At 45.8% G+C, this 23,340-nt stretch overlaps 1 protein-coding gene across 1 annotated transcript in view; it reads right to left on the bottom strand.

Moving 5' to 3' along the window:
- Window positions 1-23,340, bottom strand: part of LOC147736696 (lectin-like) — a 111,462-nt gene that overhangs the window by 47,091 nt on the left and 41,031 nt on the right. The window contains exon 2 of the mRNA XM_086952671.1: window positions 16,275-16,426. Coding sequence (XP_086808797.1) covers window positions 16,275-16,426 — 152 coding nt within the window. The remainder of the gene's footprint in view (window positions 1-16,274; window positions 16,427-23,340) is intronic.

Here is a 23,340-nt window from a genome sequence, read left to right as displayed (position 1 = left end):
TCTGTCTTAAATATTTTTTTTAATTTTTTGAGCGAATTGTCGACCTAGAGATATTGAGGATATGACAGAGAAGGATACTCTATCATATAGTGAAGAATACATTAACAAATTGACTGAAACCCAGGGAGGTGGCAGCTTCTTGGGGAGAAACACTAATCAGATTGACTTGACACTCAATGACTAAATTAATAAACTAAAAAGATTAGAAAAGAAACTAATTCGAACTAGACTACATGGTCATACATTGACAAAATACCTGCAGGCCAATATAATTCCTATTGGACTACAGGTACAAAACGAACCAGCTATCTTCATTGACAACCCGAAATTTAAGGGAAATTTCAGCTTTATTAGTAACAACTGTTCCAGGCACTGGATGGTGCTTGGGGTGGAGACAGCTCTGGAAGAGGTGGAACATCTTATGAAAGAGATATCAGATCTCAGAAAAGAAATAGTAGATGACAAAGCACTGAGTAATGCAAAAAAAGCGTTGGAACGCTTAGAGAAAACATTAAAAGAATTTGATGTATTTACACAATCCACTAAATTGGATAAACTTGCTAAAGATCTGAAGTTTTATGACAAAAAGTCAGTGTATCCATATCTAGCTGAAGGATACTATAAACAGGATAACCAAGGCAGGTTCTTTACCAGAGGTCGTGGTGGCTTTAGGAAGTATAATACCTTTTCAGATTCCTCTGCCACGAGTAACTCAGATAACGAACAGGAGAGACCTAGCATTAGCCACCCATACCCTGAACAACAGAATACTTTTTTAGAAGAGGATCAATGGGCAGGCTATCAGAACAGGGACCACCCCTGGGGGAGACCCAGGGGACGGGGTCAATCCAACTGGAACTCAGGCAGGGGAGCAGCTGCGAAGAAACAAGTTCGGTTCAATCAGGAAGCCCATGGAGAAATTCGAACCAGACGTCAGCACTATCAGTGGAAAATACTGAGGCATTGCTTGAGCGGGAGAGCCTGATAATAAATTTGTCATCATACACTCTAAAACCAACAGAGTTGAATGTACTTGAGAAAGGCCTTTCTTTTGTTCCAACCAGTCTACCAAACACATTCAATCTAAAAACTGAGTTACACCAGTTCTTTCGGAAAGTCAGACTGAAACAATACTTTAATAAGATTCCTTTCCAACCAACTTTTACTAGTACTGGCCTACGACCCCCTTCGACCTTTACTCCACCAGCCCAGATGATGTCACACAAAGTCTTAGCCTTTGAACAGGTGGTTATGAGGGACGTAAATCAGATACTCTCTAAAAAGAGTTATACCAAATACAATATCAGTAAACAGGAACGCCAAGCCCTTGAATCCTTGAAACAAAATACGGATATCATCATAAAACCGGCGGACAAGGGCGGGCAATTGTGGTTCAAAGCAGGGATGATTATAAATCAGAAATCCTCTTGCAGCTAGGAGTAGCTGGCAACTATAAAAAATTAAAATCTGATCCCACAAAAGAAATAGCATCGAACATTAGGTCCATTACAGACAGAGCATTAGATGAAGGATATCTATCAAAACAAGAATATTCTTTCTTAAATAATATCTACCCCAGGCTTCCAACAATTTATACGTTGCCTAAGGTGCATAAGAGGTTAAATAATCCCCCGGGAGACCCATCGTATCCGGGTGTGGGTCAATTTTAGAACCCTTATGTAAATATATCGACATTTTTTTAAAACCAGCAGCTGAGGGGACGATGTCCTATGTGAGGGACACTATGCAAGCGATCCAACTGGTGGACGGATATATGTTTGACCAAAATAGGAACTTGTTGGTCACGATGGACGTGACATCGCTTTACACAAATATCCCTCAATCAGCTGCAATTGAGGTTATTAGAAGGGTTTCGGAAGAACGTCCGAAACCATGCCAGGTACCTACATCATTTATACTAGATCTATTGGAAATTGCCATGCGAAAAAAAAATTCTGTTTTGAGGGAGACTATTATGTGCAGACAGGGGGAGTGGCCATGGGGGCAAGTTTTGCTCCGGATCTGACCATACTCTTCATGGATGCATATGAACACGAATTCATATACAATGAGACAAATCCATACCATGCAAACATCAGGACATGGCGTCGATATATCGATGATGTCCTGATGATTTGGGAAGGGAATGAACAAAATCTGACAGAATTTCATGAGCAGTTGAATCAACGATCTAACGATATACAGTTTACCTTAGAATACAGTGAAAAGAAAAGAAACTTCCTTGATATAAATATAGTTGAGGAAGCTGGGCTGTTACACACTACTCTTTATAGAAAGCCCAGTGAGAGGAATACCTTACTTCGGTACACAAGTCATCATCCACGCAACCTCAGGGACAAACTACCATAGGTCAGTTCCTGAGGTTGCGGCGGAATTGTACATGCAAGGAGGATTTCTTTAATGAATCTATGCTACTCATGGAACGTTTGACTGAGAGTGGATATCCACGACGACTCCTTAAAAAAGCAAGAAAAAAGGCTTGGTTTTGCCATAGGGAATTTCTGTTAGAACCAGCCACCAAGAATAAGGGGCCGGAAGAGAGGATGACATGTGTCACGACATTTAACACTAGAAGTAGTGACATTAAGAAAGTTATAAACTCACACTGGCATTTGGTGGCTGATGAAATAGGGATTCCAACTCCCCCTAGGTTTGCCTTTAAAAAGGGAAGAAGTATTAGGGACTATGTAGTCCAATCACTATTACCAAGCAAAACCAGGGACACCCAGTCCACACTTTGGAACATACCTCCTATATTGGGTCACCACAAATGTGGTGCATGTAAAGCGTGCCCACTAACAGAGGAACTGAAAATATGTACAAACAATAATTACACACACACCATGAGACATCATACCAACTGCAATACTACCGGAGTCATATATGTAATTGCTTGCCCGTGTGACTTTTGGTACATAGGAGAAACAGTGCAAAAAGTAAAAACGAGAATCCTACAGCATTGTAGTAGGATTCGCTGCAGAGTACAAGGAGCCCCATTGGTGGAACACTTTGTAAAATGTGGCCACTCACCAGAAAGTTTAAGATGGTGGGTACTGGAGAAAGTCACAGTGAATGTTAGGGGAGGAAATTTTGCTAACTGCTTGAATGTACGGGAGTGCAAATGGATGCACACTTTTGACACCGTAAATGAGGGGTTAAATGAATACGAAGAGATAACGAGACAAATGGCAACGTTGTACAACGGTTGAAATTTCACCAAAGAACTGTCTGTGGAATACCTTGCTATGCATTTACCGTATAATGTGACCTACTGTCTAACTATAACCCTTTGCTTTACATAATATGTAACTATCCCTGTATGAATATAGAGCAATTTAAAATGTTTCCAAGGTTTAGATACTCAGAAGCGAGTGCGTTGGCAACATGTAAATGCTGGTGGTTTTGAGTATCTTCCATGTCACATTCTCTTTTTTCCTTCCTTTTTTATCAACACACATCATGAAAATCACAACACCCTTGTTTTAGCCATGTCGTATAAGTGTATTGATTTGATATATGAATATGGTGAGAGATATGTTTAACACAAGGTTAAGTTATAAGCGCGATGACAGGCATTTCAAACCATGTCTCCTCAAACGTGCGTTACGATTTAGCCTTTATATAATCCAACTAACTTGGGATAGAGGCACAACGTAAAATAACTGACGGAACAATATGTTTACTGGGAGGCACCGGGGGTCTCCTAGCAACCATGCACACGCTACGGTAGACCGGCATAAATATGACGTGTGCACGCCGGTTGCTTGGCGACTGGTGAGCTACGCGGCTACGTTGTTTTCCGCATTCCACAGCGTGAGACGAAGGGTGGAGTTCGGCAGCGTTTTTGGGAGAAGATTCAGTCCTCCTTGCCATTAATATTGACTTTAGGTATGTTTTTTAACACGCAAACCGCTCGGAATTACTATGTACCCACGATGGAGGTAAAAAACTCAGTTTTTAATAGAGACGTTTTCTCGATCTTTTTTAGCGACCATTTCTCATTCCGCATTGGAGAACGTCCCTGAAATAGCGTGTGGGTGAGTACGACCCTTTTCTCGACTAAGGCAGTGAGATAGATTAGGGTTCACTTAAACATATCTAAGTATCCAGGCAGTGGGTATTTAACTATGAGGGGGATATAATACGCCCCCTGCAGACAACTAATTCATGGGACTGCGGATGATTGTAGAGAACACTGATTCATCTTCAAAGTAAATGAATGGGGGATAAGATACCCCTCCTATCCACATAATGGGGAGATTCCTCCCTCATATATAATGTAACTGCGTTGGGGAATTATGAGTAGCATTAATGGCTACTTTTTCCTTTCTTTTCAGTGCCAATCCGTCGTTATGTTTTGGTGCGGACAAAACGTCGCACATGTGGTGGCACACCACAGAAGGGTGAGTGTAATTTCACGCCTCCCATGGTATGAATCCCTCTGACATGGTTTAGAGACACTTAGCCCAATTTTCCGTTTGTTGTTACAGGTGCCCATTGACATTGGTTTTTTAACGTGCGTGCACATTGAAATATCCCTTGTCCCTCCCTCATTCCGTCCTGATGAAGACCCTGTTCTGAGGAATTGAACTAACCGGTCTATGTGTGGGTCGAAACGTCGACATTTTCCTTGGGAGCCTGCACCTACCAGTCTTTGCCCCCTTTCCCCCCCCCCTCCTAATCCCTTTGGCAATAGTGGAAATTAAGGAAAACGGAGGTCTTGTTTAAAACAACTACGAGCTAGTAGAAAAGAATTACATTTTTTTGCAAGCTTTATTTAGGGCAGGCTCATTCTTGTATATAAATTATTTTCACTTTCTCTGTGCACGTCTTTGATATTAGAACATTTTTGTTTGTGTAAATGTAAATATTGTTATTAAATTTGCTAATCCTTTTCCAAATTGTATAATAAATAAGTGAATCCGGCTGGATTCGATTGAAATTTCAATGTTTTGGTGCATTTTATGTACTAATTAACAATCTGGGCTAATGTATTTATCATCATGTGCTGTTCTATCCAACCAATCGTAGAGATTTAATCTAGAGCTGACTTAGAAAAATAATGATTTGACTAATGCAGGAATTGTGTTACATGGTGAATTTTCGTCGAGGACCAATTGTTGACTATAATTCCTCAGTGAAGAAAGGCACACGTAGAGATGATTGATAAAGAAACAGTCAGCACGTTGTATTTTCATTTAGTTATTCTCGTTGCTGGAGATAAAGTTACAGACGCACGTGTACCTGTGTGTGCCTCTGTTTTAGATAAGTGTTTCTGCAGGCTTTCTGCGATCGAAGTGCGCGGCACTGTCATGAATATCACCGAGTTGCCATGGAGACAGAGACAATGTGATGAGCACTGGTGAGCACGACGCAATGAAGGTTGCCACGGTAACTCCATGATACAATGTTGACGATGACAATGCTGAGAAATGCCATCCGCGAGCCAGAGCGGGCACCAGCAGGTAAGTGTTAGAAAAGTTATGTTATGCTTGGATAAAGAGGCTGAAAGGAAATGCCAAGTGTAAAGCAACTTGGGGAACTTAGCATAAACAGTACCTTTTAGTTGCGAAGTCAGCCGTGTTATGACATTTGTTTCGTCATCGGATGTAGATGTAGGGGTTCTTTTTTATCTTTTCCGCCAGATCGTCGCCAGTGTAAAGAAGATCCTCTGAGTCATCTGCAGAGATTTTATAGCTTCTTCTCTATTGAAATGAATTACATCTACAAGATGAAACATTCTACTCACCAAGTCCCAACAGCAACTGAACTGAAAAGGTTTTATAGTTCTCTTCGCCGCTAATGACAAGGGTAACTCGTCATGGACTTTCCATTGATTTCAATGGAAATTATATGACAAGAAGAATAATGCCTTAGCAGTAAAGGGGTTAACATCCAAGCTACACGAACACCCCAGAACAAAGAACACATTTCACTTTCAGAATATGCACGTAAGATACTTAAACAAATTAGTGATAACACATCTGTTTTGGGGGAACTATTTTTTCAAAGTTTTGCCTCTTTCTACTTGCAGCAGATTTATATAGTTAACTTATCACCCAGAAAGATTAAGGGGCATATTCTCAAGGAGTTATCGGCACGTTAGCGCAGAAAAAATCACAATAAAGTTATCGCCCCATTCACAAGCTGGTGCTAACAGCCAATATCACCAGTTTTCCTGTGGTAGCATCCTCAAAAACATCACAACGGATGCCCCCGGCAACTATCGCTAAAAATGATGCAGAGTAGGCGTTCCCGGCAAAAAGCTGCAACAACATCACTCCACAATATTCTCAACGACCAGCCAGATCGGCGATAAGATCACAAAACAGGCGAAAAGGCGCATTAGCAGCAGGAAACTAACACCTGCACTGACCTGGTGTAAAGTCCGATGTCAACCGGCAGAATCCAAGGGAGCACAGCCCATAGCCAAACATGAAGAACAACAGATGCCCGAGAGGAAATAAAATTGCAGCCTGGAGACCCAATAGGGAAACAACACCCACTGCGACCCCCCCGGACCGCACCACCCCCCCCTCCCTTTGGACAAAGAGAATGCACATCAACTCAAAGAAACTATGAGCAAACAAATCGCCTGAAGTCGCACAATCACAACACCTAACATACAGGTGTGGCCAGAAAAATGGAAATCATACATTCATAGCATATAATCCAAATATAACGTCCTGCCTGCAAGAAAGAGAGAAAGAGGGGGAGAGAGAAAGAGAGGGAGAGAGGGAGAGAAAGAGAGACACAGAGAGAAAGAGAGAGAGAAAAGAGGGAGAGAGAAAGAGCAGGAGAGAGAGAGAAAGAGAGCGAGACAGAGAGAGAGAAAGAGAGGGAGAGAGAGAGAAAGAGAGGAAGAGAGTGAGGGAGAGGGAGAGAGAGGGACAGAGAGAGCGAGAGAGAAAGAGTGCCGACACTGCGGACTCAGGCCTCGCTGCTCACCTGCTGCCACTGGTCTGCCTCCGAACATGTGCCGGTATACACTGCAGTCAATCAATCAATTAATCAAGAAATGTGTATAGCGCGCTACTCACCCGGAGGGTCTCAAGGCACTTGGAGGAGGGGTTCCGCTACTGCTCAAACAGCCAGGTCTTAAGTTGATTCCTGAAGGAGAGGTGGACTTGGGTCAGACGGAGGTGGATGGGGAGGGAGTTCCACGTCTTGGCTGCCAGGTAGGAGAAGGATCTTCTTCCCATGATGGCTCTTCGAATGCGTGGAACGGCGGCGAGGGCGTGGCTGGTTGATCGTAGATGGCGGGTGGGAGTGTAGAAGGTCAGGCGGTTGTTGAGGTACCTGGGGCCCAGGTCGTGGAGGTCCTTGTGTGCGTGGGTGAGGAGACGGAACGTCATTCTCTTGCTGACGGGGAGCCAGTGCAGGTCTCTCAGGTGTCCGGAGATGTGGCTGTGTCGGGGGATGTCCAGGATGAGTCGTGGGAGGCGTTCTGGATGCGTTGGAGTTTTTTTGCAGTTTGGCTGTGGTTCCGGTGTAGTGGGTGTTTCCGTAGTCCAGTCAGCTGGTGACGAGTGCCTGGGTGACCGTCTTCCTGGTTTCGGTGGGGATCCATCGGAAGATCTTTCGGAGCATGCGTAGGATGTTAAAAAAACGATGATGAGACGGCGTTGACTTGTCTGGTCATCAAGAGGGAGGAGTCCGGGATGAAGCCCAGGTTGCGTGCGTGGTCCATTGGATTGGGTGCGCTGCCTAGGGCCGGGGGCCACCAGGAGTCGTCCCAGGCAGAGGGTGATGATCCAAGGATGAGGACTTCCGTCTTGTCTGAGTTCAGTTTCAGGCGGCTGTTCTTCATCCACTCGGCTACTTCTTTCATCCCTTCGTGTAGGTTGGTTCTGGCGGTGGCGGGGTCGTTGATGAGGGAGAGGATCAGCTGGGTGTCATCGGCGTCGGAGATGATGTTGAGGCTGTGTTGGCATGCGATGTCTGCGAGGGGGCTAATGTAGATGTTGAAGAGGGTGGGGCTGAGTGATGATCCTTGTGGTACGCCGCAGATGACTTTAGTGGCCTAGGATCTGAATGGGGGGAGGCGGACTCTCTGGGTTCTTCCGGCGAGGAATGAGATGATCCACTCCAGTGCTTTCTCTTGGATTCCGACGTTGCTGAGGCGTTGTACTAGGGTTCGGGGGCAGACAGTATCGAACACTGCAGAGAGGTCCAGCAGGATGAGGGCTGCTTTTTCCCCGTTGTTGAGCAGGGTTCAGATGTTGTCAGTGGCTGCGATGAGGGCGGTCTCGGTGCTGTGGTTGGCTCGGAAGCCAGACTGTGAGTGGTCGAGGGATCCGTTCATCTCGAGGAAGGCGGCAAGCTGTCTGTTGACGGTCTTCTCGATGACTTTGGCAGGAAACGGGAGGAGCGAGATGGGGCGGTAGTTCTTGAGGTCGGTGGGGCCTTCTGATGGTTTCTTCAGGAGGGCGCTGAGTTCGGCATGCTTCCAGCTCTCTGGAAAGGTGGCGGTGTTGAGGGAGCAGTTGATGATGTTCCGGAGTTCGGGTGCGATGACGGAGTCGGCCTTGTTGAAGACGTGGTGGGTGGTGGTTATTGTGTGGATGGTGTCTTCGGTGCTGACCGGGGTCTAGGCACCGAGGGTGGTGGTGGGGGGCGTTGGTTCTGCAGTGGTTGCGTGGTCTGTTCGCCGAAGCTGTTGTGTATGTCTGCGATCTTGCTGTGGAAGAACGAGGCTAGTGCGTCACAGAGGTCCTGTGAGGGAGTGATGTCGTTGTTTCCGGTGCTGGGGTTGGAGAGCTCTTTGAAGATTCTGAAGAGTTCCTTGCTGTTGTGTGCGTTGTTGTCTAGTCGATCCTTGAATGCTGACTTCTTGGTGGTGTGGATCAGCTGGTGGTGTTTGCGGGTGGCATGCTTGAGGGCGGTCATGTTGTCTGCGGTCGGGTTTCTTCGCCAGGCTTTCTCAATGGTGCGGCAGTTCTTCTTGGAGTTCTTGAGGTCGTCATTGAACCAGGAGGCATTCTTGCTTCCGGGCCTGCTGGGATGGTTTTTCAGGGGTGCGAGGTCATCAGCGAAGTTGGTGATCCACTGTGTGAGGTTGTTGGCTGCTTGGTTGGGGTCCGTTGATCTGGTGGGAAGGTTCTGGTTCAGTGATGTGGTGAGCTGGTCGGTGGTGATCTTGTTCCAGCTCCTGCGGGGAACCTGTTCTGGGAGGTGGTGAGTCGTGGTCTTTCTGAAGCTGAAGTGGACGCAGCTGTGGTCTGTCCAGTGGAGTCCGGTGGAGTGGCTGAAGGATATGTACTTGCTAGAGGAGAAGATTGGATCCAGCGTATGTCCGGCATAGTGGGTGGGGGTGTTCACCAGTTGCTTGAGTCCGAGGTTGGCGAGGATGTCCAGCAGGGTGGTGGTGTTGTTGTCGTTGTTGTTCTCCAGGTGGAAGTTGAGGTCCCCTTGGAGGATATAGTCAGCGAAGGGGAGGGCGTTTGGGCTGATGAAGTCTGCGATGTCTTCGCTGAATTGTGTGCGGGTCCTGGGGGTCTATAGATGAGGGTGCCTCTGAGTGTGGTCTTGGGGTCAGTTTGTATCTGGAAGTGAAGATGTTCGGCGGCTGTGAGGGTGTCGTCAGACTTGGTCGTGATGCGGATGGTGTTCTTGTGGACGATGGAGATGCCTCCTCCTGTCTGGCTGGCGCGGTCCCTCCGGGTGATCTTGTAGCCTTCCGGGATGGCTATGGCGATGTCGGTCGCTGAGGAGATGTTCATCCAGGTTTCCGTGAGGAAGGCGACGTCCGGAGATGTGGTGTCGAGCAGGTTCCATAGTTCCACGGTGTGTCTGTGGACGAAGCGGGTGTTGAGCAGGATGCACTTCAGGTGGTTGCTAATGGTGCTCGGCTTGGCGGGTGCGGGTGCAGTGCAGGTCCGGATGCAGGAGAACTTGCAGGATTGGCAGGTGAAGGGTCCGTGGGTGTGTCCTGGGGTGGCTTGGTGGCAGCCGGGGATCCGGCCGGTGTTGAGTGCACTGAGGGAGGCGGCATCATACGTCCGGTGAGTGGGATGGCATCTGCAGGGGCCAGGGGGTCTGGGCGCAGTCCAGGCACAGACGGGCGCAGATGGGCGCAGACGGGCTTGCCTTTAGCGCGCCTTCGGCGCACAATCGACGCGCCCGCTGCGCGTGAACGCTGCGCATACGCGCGGACTCTGCCATTAATGGAGAGTGGGAGGGCGGAGCGGGGGAGGAGCAGCTGGGCGGTGGGAGCGGGGTGTTGAATGGGAGAGGGTCGAGGGAAACCAGCAGGAGTGGGAGCGGGGCCACGGAGGAGCAGCGGCAGGGAGCGGGGTGGACCAGCGGGGACAGAAGCGCTAGGGCAGACAGTGACAATAGGGGGCAGACCACAAGGGCAACAGGAACAGAACAGTACTATCAGGGCAAAACTATGGCGATAAGAGGGAGCAGAACAGTACAGAGCACAAGGGCAACAGGAACAGAACAGAACAGTACAATCTACGGCGATACTACAAACCACAGTGAGGGCACAATCAGGGCAGCGATGCGAGCGGCGGCGGCAGCAGGGAACCGGTGACTTCCTGAAGCGGCCACGCGGCGAGTGGAGCGACCGGCACTGATGAGGTCAGGCTAGGTCACCAGGTTCCTTATCTGAAGCAGAGTCCAGAGTCATGAATGGCAGAGTCCATACAGTTGCACATGCCATCATCATTATCAATTCTGGAGGGAGAGAGGGGTGAGACTCATCATTTATTTGGACGACATTCTCATATTTGCACAGAAAGTGAGTACAGTTCTTCCACATCTATCATGGACGACTCAACTCCTACAGGATTTGGGATTCGTCATCAACTCAGTCAAATCTATAGTAACTCCGGCGCAATTTATGGAGTTTTTTAGGGTTCCAAGTGAACTCGATAGGGGCACAGTTATTACTTCCATTGAAAAAAAGAATTGCGATCAAGAAGTAGATGAGGAGAGCTCTTGCCTCTCAGACTATATCAATCAGGACGTTAGCCAGGTTAGTAGGCCATCTAGCCTCATTGATTCAAGCTATCTTCCTCAGTCCCCTTGATTACAGGCCACTCCAGAGGCTTAAGATTATGCATTTACGCAAGGGCTTGAGCTACACGGAACAGATTTTTTTAAACGCGGAAGCCAGGACAGAAATTTCTTGGTGATTAGAACACATGGAAGCATGGAAAGGCAATGCCATTTTTGCATCAGTCCTGGAAGTAGTGATAGAATCGGATACCAGCAGATGTGGCTGGAGAGCCAGTTCCAGCTGCGTGGAGATGGGGCAGATAGTCCACAGAGGAACTGAAACTCCATATAAATTGTCTGGAACTGTTAGTGAGCTCATTTGAGTTCAATACACTTTCACCACAGAAGGCGAGTTATTGTATTCTACTGCGGATGGACAACGTACCGACGGTGAGATACATCAATCGTCTGGGTGGCACAAGATCGAGTCTATAAGAGGAAATACCCATGGACTTCTGGCACTACTGCCTTCTAAACCAATGTGGTGTCAGATTGGAACTCACGATTCCTGCGAGATTCCAGCGACTGGAAACTACACCCCAAAATATTCCAACAATAGAACGACAGGTGGGGCCCTTGTTTGATAGATCTATTTGCGTCCATACTGAATATACAACTGCCTCAGTTTTACAGTTGGCGGCCAGATCCTCTGGCGATCAACTCATAAGCATTTCTTCAATCATGGACATGGGTATGCTGTATGCATTTCCTTCATTCGTCATGATCGAGAGATTATTGGTTCAGATCTGCAGGCAGAAAGCGGAGGTGATGTTGATATCCCCGTGTTGGAGAGCACAAGCATGGTTTGACACAGCACTGGCCTTGTCGTGTGCTCCTCCTATACGTCTGATATCGTTCCCAGAGATTTTGATGGCCCCTCTGGGTCAATCTCATCAGCTAGTGGTTCAGGAACAGTTGCCCCTCATGGCATGGAAACTTCAGGAGACGTTGGCAAGTGCCGGGATTTTGGAGGACGCAATGTTTTTCCTGTCTCAATCTTGGGTTTCCGCTAATCATAAGCAATACGAGTCAGTTTGGTGTAAGTGGGTTGGTTGGTCTGCTGAACATCAGGGGGATCCTGTGAGATCCGGAATTCAATTTATAGTTCATTTTTTATCAGAAATGTCGAATAAAGGTTTGGTCTATTGCACAGTTAATAATTCCTGATCCGCTATTTCAGCAGGGCATCCTCATGTGGATGGAAAACCGGTGGGAGAACATCCATTAGTATGTAAAGTGGCGAGAGTCATCAGGTTGGTGAACTCTCCAAAACCACATCATTCACAATTGTGGGATGTTGATATAGTTGTACGTTTTCTTAGGAATTGGCTGGCAAATGAAGATCTGTCGCGAAAACAGTTATCTGCAAAACTGACTCTGTTGTTATGTTTGATATCCTGCAGACGAGTGTCTGATGTACGAGCACTGGATTTAGCAGGTAGAGTTTTCAGTCCTACGGGAGTGCCATTCACTATCTCAAAAATTACAACAAATTCTAAATGTGTTTCTTATCCTGCGTTTCCTCATCATAGTAAATTGTGTGTTGTACAATGTTTAAAATGTTATGAGATTGTACTCGAGAGTTTAGAAATGATGTTGCAGGACAGTTGTTGATTTCCTTATAGAGACCTTTTCGCCCAGTCACTGCAGCAACCTTAGCCGGGTGGGTCACTAGGTTTTTTAGGTCTGGCAATTATTGACACTTTGGCTTTTGGAGCCCATTCGGTGAGAGGAGCTATGGCTTCTAAAGCTTTTGCTACAGGTTCTCAATTACAGGACATTATGACTGCATCGGATTGGTCTCCTAATTCTACTTTTAAGACATGTTATCATAAGCCATTTGTTGATGTGGCATCTACAGTGGGGTAGTAACTTTGAACTAGCAAAAGCCGAAAGCTCAGTGGACTGCCATAGAATAAAAATAATTCTAGCTGTCGATTCAAGAATTTTCAATTCCATTAAGGACACAGAGGCGAGTATTATTCCACCCTAAAAACGTTATTATACAGTATGTAATTTGAATGGTTCATATTGACAACTGTGATTTTATCGAAGGTTATATATAGTGATGTTGGGGTTTCTTCCCACCCGTAACCATGTTGAAAATACTGTCAGTGAGTGGTAAGTTATGGCTTATATTCTCTTTTCAGGAGAGCAGAGTAAACCGGCTAGAGAGGTCAAGATGGAATCCTTATCGGGTCAAGAGGAGATGTTCCTTCGGTTAACGTTCTGGTTCAGGTTGATGAAGGAATCAGCGAGGTTCAAGGTTCAGTGGTCAATTTTAAGGACTGTGTTTGAAGGTTTTCGCAAAGAAAGAAAAGCAGTATGGTGTTCGAGACATGCATACCTATACATATTATGTGATTGGTGCATGCTATGGAGGGGCAGTCCTTCCGGGTCATGCTGTTCAAAGTTTATTGACTGCTGTGATTATGTCACTAAAGAAGGAGAAGCATAATCCTCGCCCCCGTGTCCTTAATAGAATTGAAAATTCTTGACGCATCAGCAAGAAAAATGTTATTCCTTCAATATCCAGACATACAGCATGGCAGACAAAACAAAAGGGCTAGGATAGAAACACTAAATAAAAAATATACACAAAGAAACCCGCATTGTAAAGAAGAATGCAAAACCCTACCAGAAACGTGATGCTGGCAATTTTCACTCCTACATATCCATGCATACAACTGAATCAATTTCATGGCTTCTCTCCATCCCCCGTCTGTGTGATGTGGGCTCATTATTTGGTTTCATGTTGCCATAGGAAGTAGGCGGCATGGTTACCTGTTAGCCAAGCTGCAGGGTTCTCACTCTTTCTGGTGAACAAACATCTCTATTTTAAACGGCGTCCCAGAGTATGCTTTTATGTACGCAGCTCTTTTTAAGCCAGTGCTCTGCAGGTACAGCGACAATCAATAAGAAAATAAAAAAAACAAAGGGGCATATTAACAACACGTAGCTATAATTAATGCTAAACGAGCTTAGCGCGTTTTTTCTATCGCCGGCTATTGCTGGATTTTATCACCATGATAGCACTGTATTAACAACGCTTTGTGCACTGGCAATATAAAATCCAGCGATAGCGGGCAAAAACCCCTTCAACGCAAGAAATCCGGAGATAAATGATCTGCAATAATGGCAGAGCTCGCTGATACTGAAGTGTGGATTTAACTTCACAATGCACCTCTCATGGTACATAATGCTAAGTCTGCTTTTTTCCGAACGTTAAAATCAGGCGATAATGGTGGCTCAGCGCTAGTACAGGCATCAATTTGTGGGTCTGCTGCTGGCTTGTTAATTTGGTGAAGCAGTGTCAGCGCATGCCGTGTCAGCGCATATTTCAATGTTGTTTTCCTCAGGAACGCCTACTGTGCATCTAATTAGCGATCCAAGGCAAGGTGTTAGGAAAACTGCTGCTAACACGAGTTAATGCATGTTAGCGGCGCATTGTAAATATCACAAAATTATGATCGTCAGATCGGCGATATGTCCGTTGTTAATATGCCCTAAAAAGCCTGGACTCTTAAAGATTCTACGGGTGCTGTGGACATTTATCAAGAACAAGCATTGGCAAGGTCAGCAAGTCATGCAGGCGCCTGTTGAAATATTAAGCATGGCGCCCATGTTGCTGCTAATGTTGAAAGTTGAGTGTGCACCCTGGGGGCAGGATGGCAAAGAGGAGCAAGCTGCAATGATGAAAAAAAAAAAAAAAGAACAGAAGGTGCACCGCTACCGAAATGAAAGCATGCCGTGCCTGTTAGAATAATAAAATGAATACATAAAAATTGAAAGAAGCAAGTTGTACGGAAAAAAGGAATGCAACGGCAATAAGGAGAAAGTTGCTTTGTTGCCTACAAAAAAATAAACATTTGCAATGCAATGGGACTCGCATTTACATGCGACCTATTGCATTGCATCACGGACAACAGGGGTTGGGGGAGAGCACAGACAACGGGAGCGTGGGCGGGGGACAAGGGGGCGAGAAGGCAGTACAAAGTAGTGCTCACATTCTAACTCACAGTCTTACTATGTAACACTCGAAGTAAAGGGGCCAGTAAATATGGCAGAGTACAAATGACGACATGGCCAAAATAAGGAGTGACGAACAAGCCTCATAATCAATCAGATTGGAGTATTTACGAAAGACAATGACATGAGCCAATTAAAAACATGGACGGAGAGTGGGCGGAGCTTCCACTCCATACTGGATTACTGCATGCCTGGCAAAGCGAGCAGCGCATGCGCGCTGTTGCCATAGGCTCGACTAAAAAATGAAATATTAAAAGCATATTTTTATTATATTCTAAAAATATTTTTTACTTAGTAACTATATATACTACTATTACAATCTGTTGTAAATGTTGCTATAATATATGAATTAAGCATTATTATGTTGAGCATTGTACCACCCTGTTTTTCTGCTAGCACATGGGGGGGCCCCATGGATTGGGAAACTTGGGAAGGTGACGATTGTTGCCCTGAAAGGTCAGTCCTTAAACTTTACAGGTAATCTGCATACTCTACTACTTGCTTGCTTATGTCATGGTAAAGAACACCACTGTTTCCCATTCATTCCATGTGCTGGTGAACCGTTCCTGCCAAAGCTCCAAGAGAATGTATTGGTTTGAAAGAAGTGGGGGCTAGGGAGAGAGCTACATCTGGAGGAAGCATGCTGAGATGTGTGATCCATCTTCAAATAAAGTGTTTTTCTTTGTACTTCATCGGTGTTTGGTGCATCTGTAAATTCTACATCCACTATTGACATCAGATCTTCCTGAGAGAAATGGATTAGTTGGTATACTCAAGGATGATGTCACTCCCTCATTGCTTCCAAATCTACATGCAATGTTTGGTACATCACAAAATATTGTTATCACTTTCTCTACTTGCCACTTCAGACTCCCCTTGTCTTCCTTCTTCCTCTATTTCCCCTTGAAATGGGCAAACTTGATTAAGATTCCACACTGCTCCATTGCCTACACGAACAGCATTTGTAAACACGTCCACAACTTTCACCGCCTGAAACTGCCTCTACGTCATTACTAACCAATGGCGTACATCTATTCTCCCAATTTATTTTTTAGTCTCTCTTACTTACCTCTTCTAAAATGTTGGCATGTGTGCAATCCCATAAGTATAAAGAAAACTACTGAGCTGCTTATTAGGGTTGGTGACCCATGAAGGGGATTCCCTGCAGAAGGCTTGCACCACAGAGACTAGCCATGCACCGAAACATTGCCCCATACCTCAGCATATCCCCAGGGCTTCCTCTTAGTCATATATCGATAACAGGAATCGTTGCGCCAGTGCCAGTCGGTCTTGCCCTTCCAGCGGTGACCTCCATCAACGTGATGGCTCTTGTGGGTGGTCTCGGTCCCAGGGGTCACTTCAGAGCCCACTAGGGAGACAAGCAATGCAAGCAAATATACAGCAGATTCTCATTATATGTACATCTTGTGGTCACAATATATGACTGAAATAAAACAATTCAATGGACATTGACACTTTGATAATATAAACCGCAAAAATAAGTATTATGAACGTTGCTAAAGGAAGCAGTGTTTAATATGTTGTATTGTCGTGGGGCAGCAGTTCAGATTTTATTTTAAAAAAAACAAGTCTACTCCTTTCCTTTCCATCATGGCTTTCTATGAATAATACAAGCAGTACAAAAATACTGTAGGAAGCCTAGTCTACTGTGCTACAGTGCTGAACGCATATTAAAACACTCCTATCCACTACTAGGTAGAAGAGGAGAGTCTTTTTACTATGTCTACATTGTAAAAAACTGGTCTGGGTCTATATAGCAGAAGATAGACTTTTAAGACGCATATTGCATTGCAGTACGTAAACGAATTTTGGGGGAAATATTTCCATAGCATTGCTGCATTTAGAGCTTCTATGTTGCTGAGCCTACAGAGCTAAAGGATTATACGCAGGCTTCCGGGAACTCTTGTTAAGCCTTCTTAATGCTCTTTACAAGCCCGTTGAGGGCTCCTATCCAGCCTGCAGTGCTGAAGGCTTCAGTCTGGTCTCTGTACTGAGGACTTATGTCTATTTACTTCAGATACGTTCTCTTGCCTACTCTGCAATGTTGAGGGTTCTTGCCAACCTGGCAGTGCTCTGGGTTCTTGTCTACCATAGAATTCTGAGGACTCATCCCTATCCTGGAGAGGTGAGGGCTCTTAACTATCCTGCAGTGCTGAGGGCTCTTGTCTCCTCTGCAGATGTAAGGGCTGTTATCTACTCTGGAATTCCAAGGGCTGTTATCTACTCAGCAGTGCTGAGGGCTCCCGCCTACCCTGCAAAGCCAATGGCTCTTATCTAGCCGGGTCTGGTAGCTCAGTGAACTAAAGCAGCCACTGCAAGGGCCTGTATTCACCCTCATGGTCACAGGTTCAAATCCTGGCAGGTCGACTCAGCCTTTCATCCTTCTGAGGTCGATAAAATGAGTACCATAGAGTTGGTTAACAATAAATCAATCAATCATCAATCAGAGTACTTGTAAAGCGTGCTACTTACCGTGAGGGGCCCAAGGCACTGAGGGGAGAGGGGGTGCTGCTACTGCTGGAAGGGCCAGGTCTTGAGGAGTCTTCTGAAGGCGAGAGGTCTTGGGTCTGCCGTATGTGGGTAGGGAGGGTGTTCCATGTCTTGGCGGCTAGGTAGGAGAAGGATCTGCCGCCGGAGGTCGTTTGTTGGATGCGGGGGACAGCGGCGAGGGCGAGGATGGCGGAGCGGAGCTGGTGGGTGGGGGTGTAGAAGCTGAGTCTGCTAGTCAGGTAGGCTGGTCCGGCATTGTGGAGTACTTTGTGTGAGTGGGTGAGGAGCTTGAAGGTGATCCTCTTGTTGATGGGGAGCCTGTGTAGGTCTCTCAGGTGGGGGTGATGTGGCTGCGGCGGGGGACATTGACGATCAGTCGGACGGAGGCGTTTTGGATGCGTTGTAGTCGACGTAATTGTTTGGCTGGGATTCCTGCGTAGAGTGTGTTGCCGTAGTCCAGTCTGCTGCTGACGAGGACTTGTGTCACCGTTCTTCTTGTTTCGAAGGGTGTTGTAGCAGGAGGAGACGGCGTTGACCTGCTTAGACATGGAGAGACAGGAGTCGAGGATGAATCCTAGATTGCATGCATGGTCGGTGGGTGTTGGTGTTGGTGCTGTTCCCAGTGTGGTCGGCCACCAGGAGTCGTCCCAGTCTGAGGGGGTGGGTCAGAGGATGAGGACCTCCGTCTTGTCCGAGTTCAGCTTCAGGCGGCTGCTCCTCATCCAGTCGGCGACGGCCTTCATTCCCTCGTGTTATTCAGCGCCAGGACACCTACGGGTAATCGTGCACTTTACAAATACACCTGTTATGTTATGTTACCCTTCAGTGCAGAAGACGCTTTTCCATTCTGCAGTACCAAGGGTCATATCTAGATTAGATTAAATTAGATTAAAATACTTGTAAAGCGCATGGCTGCCTCGGCAAAAAGGCGTCCCAGCGCTGTAGCAAGACAAGGCAGGTGACGCAAACAGGGGTTAGACCTGAGAGAAGAGCCAGGTTTTCATGTGTTGTCTAAAGGCCTGGTGATCAGGGTTAGCGCGGATGTGAAGGGGAAGAGAATTCCAGAGAGCGGGTGGCAGTCATCTAAAGGAACAGAAGATTTCGCTTTACGTATGCGAGGAGCACGCACAAGACACTGGTTTGCCAATCACAGCACCCTTGATGGAATATACAGAGTGCACAGTTCGTCTAGAATGTCTGGGGTGATTCCTGCCAGTATCTTGTGCGTGATGCAAAGCGTCTTAAAGCTAACACGCTGTTCGATGGGCAGCCAATGAAGACGACAGAGAAGGGTAGAGGCGTAGCTCAATTTCGGGAGGGCAAAGATGGTGCATGCTGCCACATTCTGGACCCGCTGCAATCTCTTAATCACAGATTTATTAGATCCGAGAAGAAGCACATTGCAGTGGTCCAGGCGGGCCAGGATAGAAGCTTGAATAATCAACTGGCGTGTTTGTGCATCAAAAAGATTCCAAAATCGGTCTCAGGCCGCGTAATAGCCCAAAGCATTTCCCGACCCCTGATTTAGCTTGTGTTTCAAGATTAAGACCTTTATCCAGTATGGAGCCCAAGTTTTTTACCACAGGTTTCGGATCAGAGCCGAAGGCCATCAGTCATTTGTCCAGAGATGGGAATCTCTGGCAACCAGAAGGATCTCAGATGTGATGGAGTTCAATTGCAGACAATTGGCTGTCTTCCATTCTGCAATGGCAGAGATATCTTCTCGAAATTTTAATTTGTCTTGAGTGGGATTTTTGGGCAAGGCAATCACCAGTTGCGTGTCATCAGCATATGACACCAGGGAAATTCCTCGTGTCTTAGCCATCCGGGCCAAAGGGATCATATATATATATATGAAAGAGCATAGGGCTCAATGCAGAGCCCGCGGGAACCCCACAGCAAAGAGGGTGGATATGAGAGGAAAAAGGGGGAGATGTCACTTGAAACGTCCGATCGGCCAAGAAGAAGGAAAACCATGACAACGCAGTATGTACAATTCCTATCTCCTCCAAACGGAGGAGCAGGATTTCATGTGAGACTGTGTCAAATGCCGCGCTTCAATCCAGCAGCACCAAGGCTGATGTGTTGCCGGCATCCAGCGCGGATTCAAGGTGTTCTACCACAGCTAACAGAGCCAACTTGGTGGCCGGAAGCCGTTCTGTGAGCTGTCAAGAATATGGTTGATTTCTAAGAAATACATTAACGTGGAATTCACATCTGCTTCCAAGATCTTAGAAAGAAACAGGAGGCGTGAGATCGGGTTTGTCGATTTGGAGCAGTTGAGAGTAGGTTTTTTGAGCAAGGGGACCACTTTAGCATGCTTCCATGACTTAGGCACTACCGCTGTGGAGAGGGATAGATTAAGTAGCTCCAGACATACATTTAAAAGATCGTATTGAATTTTCTTGAAAGCCTTTGGTTTGAGGGGGTCATCTGGGGATCCAGATTTTATTTTAACCACTAGTCGTTCTAGTTCATTAAGGGGGATAGGGGGAAATGATGTGAGAAGGTGTCAGGAATATCAGGGCGGCTTGCGGTCTAGGGCCCGCCCCACGGCATGAGCTATGCTCGAGGTATTTGTGTGGGAAAGTTCACAGTTTTCCCTCCAGGGGGCGCTGGTGGTTCGCTTGCACAACCTACAGTAACATATGTTGATGCATATAATGATGTGTGATGTAAATGTACTTGGAACATGCTCTTTATACCCCTTAGTTCGCCTAATGCGTGAGATTTGACTGTCTCACGCGAAATGAGTGAGGTTTGGCAACCTCACGCGAGATGCGTGAGGTTTGGCAAGCGGTATTGAAAACCTCACGCGAAATGCGTGAGAAACGGCAAGCGGTCGCGTTTAACATCGGGCGTAGCAGTGATTTATACCAAACTTGATCTCAGAGGGGCTTATCACTTGGTACGAATCCGACAAGGAGACGAGTGGAAGACTGCATTCAAAACTCGATATGGTCTGTTTGAATACTTGGTAATGCCATTCGGTCTCTGTAACGCCCCAGCAGCATTCCAATTCTTCCTCAATGATGTCTTACGAGAATTTTTAGATCTATTTGTTATCGTCTATATCGATGATATTTTAATCTACTCAAACTCTGTGGAAGAACATGAAGGCCATGTAAAACAAGTTTTGAAAACCCTACAAAAACATAATTTGTATTGTAAACTAACAAAATGTGACTTTCATGTATTTGAAGTGGAATTTTTAGGTGTCCTACTCACCCCAACAGGAATGAAAATGACTGATCGAAAGATCCAAGCAGTAGCTGAGTGGCCTATTCCAACTTCAGTTCGGGATGTACAATGTTTTTTGGGTTTTGCAAACTTTTACCGTCGATTTATTGATCACTTTTCTGCAGTAGTAGCTCCTATCACAAGATTACTGAGAAAAAAGGTAAAATTTGAATGGTCTTCCGAGGCAAATGATGCATTTCAGAAACTAAAAAAGGCGTTCACAGCAGCTCCAATTTTAATGCACCCGGATGTTAAAGAACCTTTCGTAATCGAAGCAGATGCGTCAGATGTGGCAATTGCAGCTATTCTTTCTCAAAGGCATCCTAAAACTGGTCAAATGCATCCGGTGGCATACATGTCACGAAAATTGAACTCAGCCGAACAAAACTATATCATCGCAGAAAAAGAGTTACTTGCTATCCTAGAAGCCTTCAGAGAATGGAGACACTACATCATGGGAGCTAAATTCACGGTAACCGTTTACACGGATCATAGGAATTTGCAATTTATGAGCTCAGCCAGAATGTTGACACCCAGACAGCTAAGATGGATGATGTTTTTTGCAGAATACGATTTCGTAGTAACTTATCGTCCTGGTCAAGACAACAAGAAAGCTGATGCTCTTTCTAGGAAAGATTCTTCTTTGCACAGGTTCGAAGGAGATCCACAAGCGATCATAAGCCCAGATAAAGTACTTTGTTTGATATCAGCCGATCAATTTCTAGAGAAAATACACGAAAGCTTCTCTCCTAATCAATGGAAAAAATGGGAGAATAAGGAAGAGAATCAAACTATCAAAGAGGGATTACCATTTCATGGAAGGCAAATCTATCTACCAACCAAAGAACTACAAAGAACTGTTTTCAGTTGGTTACATTCTCATCCAATGGCAGGACATCCGGGTCCGAGGAAGACAGTGGAGAAAATACAAAGATTATTCTGGTGGCCAACTCTGCAGAAAGATGTGACTCAAATGGCTCAAAACTGTGAAACTTGTGCAAGATTCAAAACGGATCACAGTAAACCAAAAGGTCTGTTGCAAGTGCTACCCACTCCAACCAGACCTTGGGAACATATTTCCTTGGACTTCATTACAAATCTTCCTCAAAACAGTCAACATTCAGTTATCTTGGTAGTTGTAGACAGTTTAACAAAGTACGCACATTTCATAGCTTGTAAACAATTGCCTACAGCTTTACAGTTAGCGCAAATCTTTCTAAAAAATATCGTGAAACTACATGGACTGCCTTCAGTATTGATATCGGATCGAGGTTCTCAGTTTTCATCCAAGTTCTGGCAACAATGGTGTCAATGTCTACAGATCACGTCAAATATGTCAACCAGTCATCATCCTTAAACGGATGGTCAAACCGAACGATTAAATCAAACCCTGAAGCAATATTTGCGATGCTATGTAACAGATTCAAAAGAGTCTTGGTTGGATTTGCTATGGTTTGCTGAGATAGCCTATAACTCATCACCTCATTCTTCTACAGGATCCTCTCCTTTTGAGGCCCTATATGGCTATATACCAAAAACAATTCCTCTAAATCTGCCCAAAGAAGAGACCAATGCACCCGCAGTTCAAGAGACAGTGCAAATTATGCAGAACATTCATCAGAAAATTCACAAAAGGCTATTACAAAGTAAAGAGAAATACAAGCAGCAATATGATAAGCGTCATCGAGCAGGACCAATGTATTCTTCTGGAGATAAGGTGTGGTTATCCACTAAGAACTTACAATTCAAACACAAAAACATGTTTCGTCCCAAATTCATTGGTCCATATTCAGTGATCCGTCAAGTTAATCCAGTGACATACAAATTGCAACTTCCCAAGAACTTGCGGATTCATCCTGTATTTCATACGTCATTGTTAAAGCCAGCTAGACAAGGTGTAACCCCCAAACCTGCACCGATCCTGATTCAGGGCAATTGGGAGTATGAGGTGCAGAAGATATTGGATTCTAAACGCAGAGGCACGAAACTATGGTATCTGGTTTCCTGGAAAGGTTACGGTTCTGAGAATGATTCTTGGGAACCGGCAGAACATGTTCATGCCCCTCGGTTGTTACGCAGATTCCACCTCCTTCATCCTTCTAAGCCGGGCCCTAGACCGCTCTTGGGAGGGGGAGGTACTGTCAGGAATATCAGGGCGGCTTGCGGTCTAGGGCCCGCCCCACGGCATGAGCTATGCTCGAGGTATTTGTGTGGGAAAGTTCACAGTTTTCCCTCCAGGGGGCGCTGGTGGTTCGCTTGCACAACCTACAGTAACATATGTTGATGCATATAATGATGTGTGATGTAAATGTACTTGGAACATGCTCTTTATACCCCTTAGTTCGCCTAATGCGTGAGATTTGACTGTCTCACGCGAAATGAGTGAGGTTTGGCAACCTCACGCGAGATGCGTGAGGTTTGGCAAGCGGTATTGAAAACCTCACGCGAAATGCGTGAGAAACGGCAAGCGGTCGCGTTTAACATCGGGCGTAGCCACGTTAACGTGCGCGACCACACCCAGACCTCTTTGCT

Source organism: Lissotriton vulgaris, chromosome 1_2, assembly GCF_964263255.1.
Source record: "Lissotriton vulgaris chromosome 1_2, aLisVul1.2, whole genome shotgun sequence".
NCBI lineage: Eukaryota > Metazoa > Chordata > Amphibia > Caudata > Salamandridae > Lissotriton > Lissotriton vulgaris.
Note: the sequence above shows the minus strand (reverse complement) of the source record. Positions and strands in the feature narration are given on the sequence as shown.